General features: G+C 37.6%; 1 protein-coding gene across 1 annotated transcript; it reads right to left on the bottom strand.

The window, feature by feature from the left end:
- Nucleotides 1-596: 596 nt before the first annotated feature.
- LOC311096598 (uncharacterized protein) lies at nt 597-7,129 on the bottom strand. Its single transcript, XM_084135856.1, has 17 exons — nt 6,927-7,129; nt 6,631-6,760; nt 6,436-6,501; nt 6,301-6,354; nt 5,823-6,206; nt 5,607-5,708; nt 5,285-5,517; nt 5,014-5,186; nt 4,812-4,905; nt 4,146-4,493; nt 3,895-4,012; nt 3,568-3,659; nt 3,198-3,315; nt 2,938-3,042; nt 2,507-2,674; nt 1,944-2,117; nt 597-1,716 (listed from the first exon to the last, which is right to left on the bottom strand). The coding sequence occupies exons 1-17, from the start codon at nt 7,065-7,067 to the stop codon at nt 1,475-1,477; spliced, it is 2,742 nt and encodes a 913-aa protein (XP_083991982.1). The 5' UTR covers nt 7,068-7,129; the 3' UTR covers nt 597-1,474.
- Nucleotides 7,130-11,098: the final 3,969 nt, after the last annotated feature.

Here is an 11,098-nt window from a genome sequence, read left to right on the forward strand (position 1 = left end):
CTGTAACCTTTTAATATTTTGCTACAAATATTTTTGCATTGTGTAAACAGTATTTTATGTTTTGTATAAATACAATTTATTTTTTTAAAGTACTGTTTATTTTTTACTTCATCTTACAAAGACAGTTCTATAAGTAATATAAAGAGCATTTTTGTTTAACTTATATTACCACTACTCAACGAAGTATCCAGGACAAGATTCTGCTAGAAGGTAAGCATGAATTTGATCTATAGTCCTAACTTACAATGATATTTACTGTTTCACAATGGTGCAGCAATATTCATAGATTTGCTGGTATGTGTTAAACGAGATGAGAATTTAATCCTAAAATCTGACCTGACAACACAAGGCTACCTAGATAACTGATACTATGGGACTAATCAGGAGTTGAGATAATACTAGAATTACTAGATAATAATAGAATAAACTTTAAACATAAAGTAAAAAAAAAAATTAATAAGTTTTTATTTGTGGCAGATATGAATATACAATGACAAGTTGGTAAAACATTGTTCAGAGGGTCATGAATTTTTACATCAAAAAGCTTTTTAATTCAGTAAAATAACAATAGTGTGTAATCTTAGTAATGTTTTACAATGTAAATTATGAATTTGAATATACAAACATAAGAACTTAACTGTACAAATACATATTTGCACACCTTGTCAGTGTTTCATCATGTAACAAAGACAGTTTTAATGGAAATGACAGTATATTCTTGATGTTCAGGGTGTGTTAAGGGTATCATGTGTTAACCACATTCTGGTAAAACATAAGAAAAAAAAGAAAACCAAAAATTCAGCAAAGTTTTTGATCTTTGATAACTTTGCACAAGTTTTTGCTACTGTAGGAAACTTTTTCTTCTTCAAAGCAGAGGCCAGGAGATGTTGGGATCACGTTCAAGAAGTTATTCTTTGAAGACTTCGCGTTGACATGGCTGCAGTTCTTCCAAAGTCTGACCTGAAACACAGGTGCCTTGCAAACTTATAGACATTTAGGGGGAGGGATTTACACTGAGGTTGAACAAAGCATCCAGCATATTAAGTAAACAGGTTAAGGAACCCGCCCGACTCCAGCGTGTTACCAGTCTCAATCCAATCAGCATAACCATTCCAACGCATATGTACTAATCCAATCAGCTCAACGATTCAACGTCTGGGCTGTGGCTCCGAGTGAAACTGGGACACCAAGAGCCATTAAAGACAATAAGGAGAAAACAGGAATTGCATCTTTGCTGAGGAGAATCATTATCTCAACCTTAAACTCTAAATACAATATTATTTACCGTGATGTTATGTATGGAAGCATATTTGAAATAGATTTAAAATTTGTAACCCTTCACTACCTACACCTACAGTAAAGGCTGGAATACACAATACAACTTTTGGCTAGATGTGTGTGTCGATTTGAAGTCTGGACAAGTTGACGCTAGTTGCCAAAAGTCAAGAAGTTTTATACAAAAAGTGGTTACTTTTTATACTGATTGTGAGAAAAAATCCTCTTCGTCTTCATCATCCTCCTCCTCCTCCTCCTCCTCCACACCATACTGGATATCCTCCTCATCCGCGCAATCGTCTTCTTTCAACTCACAATTGTCAAGTACACTACTGTACAGCTGACGAACAGAGGAGATGTGACATTTGAGGTAGGATAGTCTTTTCAGAAGTAGAGAGTGAAGTCCTAGAATTCCACTTTCAGAAAATCCACAGCCCTGTTCTGCAAGCAACACAAAAACCACAACATAAATTATGTCATTTTAATGAAGTACTGCTCTGCTGTAATTTTCTGCTGAATTTACAGCATCAATTAACTTATTTACCAGTACAGAGCAGCAGTTATGGCTAAATACCACTGATTCAGTTAAAGTGCATGATATTGTGGATATACTGTATTGGTGTTATTATTGCTTACACAAGATAAACAGGAAATTATGTAGCACTTACTGTTCTTTTTCATTTCAATATCAATGTGTCTTGAATGATCATTTAGAACAGAATATTCTCTTTTGAGGCTTTTCCAATGATTTTTGATCTCCTTCAAGACAATGCACTCCTCTTCAGTAAGCCGGTTCAGGATCATAACTTGGTCAAAGGCCTTCTTTTTGGTTATAAGATTATCTGTGAAGATGTTTTTAAAAATAATGCAAGGAATAGTGTATAAATATACTTTGTACAAAGTCTGTTAAATATATAAATGACAGATTAACCAATATATATTTTGACAATTGCATAGCTACAATTGAGTTTTAGTGAATGTATTACATTTCATTAATGACTACTTTCAAAATAAGTTTATAGTATATTGATAGAAGTTGATATTATAGATACAAGTTATGATGGAAAAGTTACTGCATTTGGTCTTGGGGGACTATAAATGCTTACACTGCTGCAGAGCAAGTGATAACTAGGTATAGCTGAGACAAATGCTGATGCACAATAGGCATACACAATATCTACTGTAAGCAGGTCAATATATCAGAATTTAAATGAGTAACAACAAGACATACCACGCTCATCCAGTAGCCATGGCCATGCATAACTCTCAGATGCCAGAATTGCATCAGCTGACTGCAGTTTTTCAGGTGCTGCATTGTTGTATTCTTCTACAGCTGCACTAAGTTTGGCTTTTTCCTCCAAAATTTTTCTGCGGAGTTTATGTCTTCTCTTGTTTCCATCTAAAAAGAAAAAAGCATGCCATAATATGTTCTATTTAAGACTTTTCTAAAATAAAAGTTAAATATAAACAAGAAAAGTATGTATTTAAATATGCATTTTGCATACTGCTTTCTTATAATGAATGTTTGAAAGGCATAACTTTTTTTTTGCCCAAAGATCTTAAATTTAGTGCTATCCAGGGTCTCACTATTATAAAACAATGTAACCTAATGTTGAAATTGTTAAAAGCTTTAAAATGATTTCATGTTTAAAGTGCTCTTGCCTGTTTGACGGTAAAGGTTTTGCTTCCTCTGCCTGATGCTCACATAAAGCGTCTCAATCACCTTCTCCAGCCCCTGTTGACTGTCTGCGCTCTCCTCAATTGTTGCTTAATTATTGATAGAAATAAAAATGTACATCTATGATTACATCAGAGGTATAAGGATGAAGCTTAAATCATACATGACACTACAGTCTGTGAAAAATAAAAAACAATAAGTTTTCTTTTAAGTACACTGATAAGGTAATCTAAAACATGACTACCTGTATCAGCCCACTGCTTGACTTCACTGATCCACCCTTGAAGCTCATCGTCTGTTACTGTCAGCTCTCTCTTTATTGCATCAAGGTTTAAGGACTCCTCCTGAATTTTAGCTTTTGTCTAATGAATAACAAAACACCATTAAGTGCATTTATTAAAACATAAAAACTACTGACAGATGCATACATGATTCATAAACATGGGCATGGAAAACTGCATAAAAAAATTATAAGTAGCAATTGAGTTTTGACTTTCTAAAGTTTTTTCCACATACCACTTACCTAATTGTTGGCACTACAAACTGAGACAGACATAATTAAAAACTAAAAAATAACTTCACCTGTAAAAGAAAAGGGCAATTTAGAAATATACCTTCATTAATCTTCGGGACAGCACTTTTGCGAGGTTCTCAATCTTGCGTTTGTTCCATGCCATGGCCTGGATGGTAATCAGGTCTGTTCTAGCTAAACAATACAGAGAAAAACAAATCAAGTGTTAAAAAAAATCAATTGTTACTTTATTCATTTTCAATTTATTTAGAATGCAAATATAAAAATGGTCTTGGACTTGCGCTAACACCTCTTGGCACGGATACAGGATCAGGCAAAAGTTTAATTCTTCTGTATTTCATGTGTAGCTTTAACTTATATTTGGTAACTTTGTATTGTATTGTATTGTATGTTTGCAGCTTACACTTACCTCCTTTGGTCATGTATTTGCTGCATATAGCAGTTCTTGACAAGAAGCTATTAACTTGTTCTACCTCTTCACCCAGGGTGGTGCCTGCTCCATCTTGGTTTCGACCTCCCCACTTAATCTTGTTCATGGATCAAATATTTAACAGGGTTAAAATAATCTCAACATTGTGTTTTAGAATATAAGTAGCAATTACTGAAAAATAAATAAAGAAGTCGCAAATTGTTATCTTTATTTTCTGTAAAACAGTTTACCTCACATTTCCAAGAGTGGGCCTTTGCATGCATCACTGACAGGAATGGCTTCATGTCCAGGAGAGGAGAGAGCTCTGGACAATCATTAACCACTCTCTGTAGGTATGGCCAGTACTTGCAGATTACATCAGTGCACATGAACTGCACATTCTTTGGAGTCATCTCTTTTTGTAGATACATGGGATATGCAAATATTTCTCCCCTCATCATGTTTAGACTCCTCAGAAGCACACCATGTCGACAGACAGCCACCTCCATGCCCTCCTCATCCAACTTGTTGACTTTCTTCGGGACGGACTCCCGTGCTGCAGTCCACTGACTCGTTCCACAGACACCTTTTCTAACTGACTATCAAGATGACAATAAAGTGAAAGAAAAACAATGTGATGATTTAACACAGTATTAAATTTCCTTTAGGATAAATGTCTAAATAAATATGTGTAAAGATATGTCAGCCTGTTAGCATTTTTTTTTTACACATTTCAAATTCCCACAAGTGAATTTTTGCTTTACTGGAAATTCAAGCCATGCAAGATGGCAAGATTTTACAATTCAATGCATTGTTCTTAATTTTGCTATTGTAGTTAAGTAAAAATTTGCATTCCTATTTTTTGTTTAGGATACAATTTCAATGATCATTAAGACAAAACAGACAAAACAACTTACATGCTTTGTCTTCTCATTAATGTAGTCCACAAACTTGGAAACATCGTCATCCTCACAGACAAAGACACCCTTAAACAAGCCATGATCTTCATCCCTTGAAGATAATTAGAAGGGCTTCATTTAATTATCTAATGAAAAACTAACTGGAATAAAATATTATTTTGAAATGCTTTTTGAAAGACAGATATATAACTTCTCCTACCCTCTTTTGAAGCGATACATTTTTCTGTTACCATCTACTGCCACAGCAAGCATAAATGGAGAACAGGCTGGACAGTCAAACACTTTCAGTCCACAGAGCTGATCGATTTCGAACTGGCAGTATCTCCATTCGAAAAAACTTCGTTGAAAAGCATCTGCGCATATCTTTCCATTCTATAAAACAAAACCAATATAAAAGTCAAAAACAATATAAGAAATAGCTCACTGCCAAAAAAGAAAATAAATTATTTGGTAATTAATTCAATTCATACTCTGCCAAAAAACTCTGTCCGCTGTTCTAGTAAACTGGTGAAGGACTGTCTAGACATTCCAGGGGCAGTCAGTTTCATGTGGTCATAGGAAACAAATACATCTATTTTATATAATGTTTCACAGCTTGCTGTGGCAGGCCAGTAACCAGATTTGATCAGTTGCGGGACGCTGGTATTTCTGCTCACAAGACATTTCGGACATTTGAAGTGTGGCAAGCTGACATTGTAGCGACCTATTGAAATAACAATGTATTTATAATGTATTTGCAATATATAAAAAAAAAAAACAATAATTAAAATATTTGTTTTATACTGGACTCACCATCGATTCCTATGAGAATGGCCCTTTTACCTTCTGACACCTCAATGGAATCAGTGGCACATTGGCACATTTGCTCAGGAGCCTCAAGATGCAAAAGGCAATCTAGAAAAAAGAAATTAAGCTACCGTAAATAACATTGTTCCATTATTATTTTGACTACATGAAATTCACATGATAGATTCTAAGGTTTTATAATTCTGGAAAAAAATAACATACTTTTTTCTTCAAATTGGAATTGGCCTTCAATATCCACCTTGACCAAAGTTGTTGGGGATAGGGGTTGAAAGAATCCTTTCACATTTGTCTCTCGGTTGTGAAGTTTCCTTTCATGGGCCAGTATATCACAGTCTGCACAGTACAGCTGTTTAGGAATGCAGTCCTTACAGCGGATAATAGATCGCTTTAGTCTGCAGTGCTGGCACTGCTGGATCTCTGTATACTCTGCCGTTAATAACGACTCCACTATCTCTGGCCTCAAAGCTGCCCACTTCTTCTTACTCTGGTCCATGCGAATAGACCAAGTGTTTGAGGAAGTCGGATCTGTGTACTGAATGTCTTCACTATCAGCTAGCAGATCCTCTACCTCTTGATGAAGAGTTTCTGTAAAATAAAAAACTAACACAATATAGTGTACAGTACATGCCAGTTAGTTAGATTGATCATTACAAAGCAGTAATGACACAATAATACACACCTATATCTTCAACAGCTGACCAAACAGTGCGAGCAGACAGTGATGGCCTTTCACCTGTGAACAATGAGACATAACAAATAATTAATAATTATAACCTCTGCATGATTTGTGAAAATTGTTGGTGTTATTACTCACCATGATCAATGTATCCTTGCCCAGACTCCAAAGATGATGTACTGACTGGATTGTTGATCTTTGTAGCTACAAATAGAGATTTATTAGAGATTATTAGAAATATACAGTACAGACAAATGATGATGATACACATTATCAAAGGGAGAAAATGGTATGAAGTGCTAAAATACACTGTGCAAATTATATAAGACATACCATTTAATTTTTTTGCCTTTGCAGATATTGGCCTTCTCCGTTTAGGCACAAGATGCCCATACTCATCCCTCTCCACAAAACAGACCGGCTTGAGAAGAGTGCCACTGGCTCGTTTGGTCTTCTTTTTCGGCTGAAAAAAATAAATAAATAAACATGTTGAAAGAAATTGCTAAAAGTGATTGAAAGTAAGGACTTGGAAATCTATTGACAGATAAAACAATATACATGTATTAAAGCAACTTAATGTAAATACATAAGTAATTAAATGAAGAAAACTGAAATGTTATTAACATTACCAGTGGAGGATTGAACGTTTGTAGAATTTGTTCAGCCTCCCTGGTAGCCGCTTCAAGTTCAGCATTGTCAGCTTTCATTTTAAGATCCTTTGAAATAATTGCAGCTTCCTGACATAACTGGTCAAAACCTGAAGATGCCATATTGAAGAAAAGAAGAGAAAGAATGCAAAGAGAAATAGGCAAAGAAAAATTGAAAGACAGACAGAAAGACAGACAGACAGACAGACAGACAGACAGGGGGGGGGGGTGTCTGGGAGTGTGTGTGTGTGTGTGTGTGTGTGTGTGTGTGTGTGTGTGTGTGTCTGTTTGTGTGTGTGAGTAAGTAAGTGAGTGAGATAGCGAGAGAGAGCAAGTTATGCAAGTGATGGCTCTTAAAAGAGCCGTTGGTTTAAATGTAGAGCGCGTGTAGATGGAGTAAGAGATGTATGTGAAGAAACTGCAAGACAAAAAAAAAAAAAAAAAAAGAGTTACAACTTTAGGATATTATTTTCTGAATCTTTATTTATTAAACATTTTGTGTGTATAACTATTTACAACAAATCCCGAGATCCCCCCACAATCATAAGACTATATTAAAATAAATAAATAAATAATATGGCAATAAAATAAAACTGATAAAAAAAAGAAGGATCTGAAAGTTTCAAGATTTCTGAATTGTACATCAAATGTATTAAAAGCATGGTAAGTGTTGTTGTAACTGTTTTTACTATGTATAACAAGGCTGTGGTAAAAGCAAAGTAACGTTTGCTGTTACTGTAAGTAAGTTACTACAAAATAGTAACGTTACAGTAGAAGTGGGCTAACTGCGGTAAAAACATGGTAGGATTTGTGTACCAAACACAAATACCACAGTGGAAGTACAGTGGTAGTTACTACTTCCATTAATTCCAAAAAAATATTAATATAATAAAATGATCGAAGATCTGTCACGTTAAGTTAATGCTGATATGCTAGCAGTCACCCGCTAATTGATAATATGTTGGGTGGGTTGAACTTATTTTGAACAAAAATAATGTAATATTGATGACCAATACAATTCAGAGAACATTCAGAAGCCGATCTGGATTAATAAAGCACATATAATGAACTTTATATCGAACAAAAAGACACCGCCTGGTATATACTCACCGAGATATGTGGCGTGCCGCGTGCGTATGCGTAAGCTGCTGATAAATAACGCGATGTTTGTGCGAACGAGAATTGGGTCACGCTTCTTGAATGCGATGAACAAAATCGTATGATATAGTACGATTTAAACAATTCGTATGATTTAGCACGAATTCGCTGATACACTGGGATGTGTTAATGCGATGAACCAATCGTACGATTTCGCACGAGCCAGCTCCAATACAATTCAGAGAACATTTAGAAGCCGATATGGATTAATAAAGCACATATAATGAACTTTATATCGAAACACCGTCTGGTAGCCTATACTCACCGAGATGTGGCGTGCGGCCTGCGTAAACTGCTGATAAATAACGCGATGTTTGTGCGAACGAGAATTGGGTCACGCTTCTTGAATGCGATGAACAAAATCGTATGATATAGTACGATTTAAACAATTCGTATGATTTAGCACGAATTCGCTGATACACTGGGATGTGTTAATGCGATGAACCAATCGTACGATTTCGCACGAGCCAGCTCCAATACAATTCAGAGAACATTTAGAAGCCGATATGGATTAATAAAGCACATATAATGAACTTTATATCGAAACACCGTCTGGTATAGCCTACTCACCGAGATGTGGCGTGCCGCCGCGTGCGTAAACTGTTGATAAATAACGCGATGTTGTGAGAACGAGAATTGGGTCACGCTTCTTGAATGCGATGATCAAAATCGTATGATAAAGTACGATTTAATACATTCGTGCGATTTAGCACGAATTCGCTGTTACACAGGGGTGTATTAAATGCGATGAACAAAATCGTACGATTTCGTACGAGCCAGCTCGTATGATTTCGTACGATTTAGCCACTTGGTTAAATCGTGCGAATTAGTACGAATTCACCGTGAGATAGGGTTGTTATTTCCCTTGTCTTGCTGCAACACTGGCTCAAGAGCGAATGTAGTCTTCTGATCTGGTCCAATACATTAAAAAGTGGTTTATGCTTAGGCTGTGGAACGCGTGCGCTACATAAAAGTTGGTGAGCCAGCCAGGAGCCAGTTCTTGCAGCGAGGGTAACTGTTAAAGAAACAGAGAAGGGAAATTAGTAAAACAAGAGAAACGAGTTATTGACATTTTCAACCGTTATAATGGATATCGTGAAGCGGGAAAACGTTGACGTAGCAAATGCGCTCATAGTCGGAGGTCTTACGTTAACCGAAACAGACAATGAGCTGGAAATGTACCTAGAAAGATATGGTTCAATTAGCCGTAATATTATCATTGATGACCCAGCTTCAGTGTTTCACCAAAATGCCATCATAGAATATAATCATAACTCAGCAATCCAAAATTTGCTCCCTTTCTTACCCTTGACTTTGGGGAGTCTCTCTTACCCAGGTGTTACCTTCCGAGTGCGTGCCTTAGCCACTGTCTACACTCAACCTTCTATCTGCACTGCCACTGAAGGTTATCTTGAGGAATTGAAGGCTATTGCTAAAGAAAGTGGAAGGTCTTTCCAAAGTGTGCTTCAAGAGGAATTGGAGAAACTCAGAGAAACCCATTCTGAAAATCAAGCTCCAGCAGAATCTCAGCAAGCGAGCTGTCATGGTTCTAGCAGTGACTCCCAGAGTACAGAGGATACTGCCCCATCGTCAATAAGTAGCCCCCTGACTAATTCAAAAGTGATACCAACTCAAAGCTCAGAACCTAAAAACCCAACCAAGAATACAACAACATTTGTGTCTCCCCCTTCTCCAGAAACTACCACTGATGATATTACTGTGACAACCTGCCCTGTGTTCCCCACAAATATTGTGGACCCACCCAGTGTTCAGAGAATGGTGGTTGAACACATAGTGAAAACAAGTGAAGCTACCCTGTCACAGCAAACCTCAATCCGTATGAGGGTTTTTTCAGGGAGAGTCCCACGCCCCCCCAATGAACCAGATTTCGACACCTGGCGTGCGAGTGTCGACTTCTTGTTAAATGACCCTTCCATCTCTGACTTGCACAGAACGCGAAAAATCCTTGACAGTCTCTTACCTCCAGCTGCCGACATTGTAAAACATGTGCGCCCTTCAGCCCTACCTGCTGTGTATCTTAAGCTGTTAGAGTCCGTATATGGTTCTGTCGAGGACGGAGACGAGTTGTTGGCCAAACTCATGGGCACTCTACAAAATCAGAGTGAGAAACCGTCAGACTACCTTCACCGTTTACAAGTTATTCTGAGTGCTGCAATCAGACGAGGTGGCATAGCAGAAGGTGAACATGACCGTTACCTTCTAAAACAATTCTGCAGAGGGTGTTGGGACAATCATCTCATTGCCGACCTTCAGCTTGACAAAAGAGAAGTCCAACCACCCACTTTTGCCGAAATAGCAGTGCTTATTCGAACCCAGGAAGACAAACACACCTCTGAGGAACGGATGAGAAAGCATCTTGGGATGACAAAGCCCCCTAATGCCTACCCAAAGTCACGGGCAGTCTCTAACCAAGTATCAGCCTGTTCATGTGATGTGCCCAACTCTGATGGCTCTGAAACCAGTCTTCTAATGAAACAAGTTGCAGAAATCCAAGCCCAAGTTACTGCCTTAAAGCAGTCTCCTGATCGGAAGAATCCAAAGAGTCATTCCGAAAAGGCTGAGTTGACCGCTTTAAAGAAGATGGTGGAAGAATTATGCACCCAAGTAGCTGCGGTAAAAGCATCGGTCACCCAGGGACTGAAACAAAACAACGCAGAAGAGTTAGATATTTCTAGGCTCCAACGTCAGATTGCGGAGCTCAAACTCAAAGTGTCACTCGTAAGATGCCTCGAGCTTCTAACACTCAGAGACCGCTTGACACAGAAACGGACAGAAGTCCCAGGATGGGCCAGCTGAGAGTTAACAGACCACGACCCTGGTACTGTTTCCGGTGCGGAGAGGATGGGCACCTGGCTATCAATTGCGAGAACGCTCCAAATCCTTCCAAAGTCGAAGAGAGGCGACTTAAGTTAAAATGAAAAGAAGTCTCGGTGGAAGGAGTTCGTAAAGCCCTTAGTGCATGCCTATAACTGCAC

The sequence above is a fragment of the Abramis brama genome (genome assembly GCF_963993115.1).
Source record: "Abramis brama genome assembly, chromosome: 14".
NCBI classification, from domain to species: Eukaryota; Metazoa; Chordata; class Actinopteri; order Cypriniformes; family Leuciscidae; genus Abramis; species Abramis brama.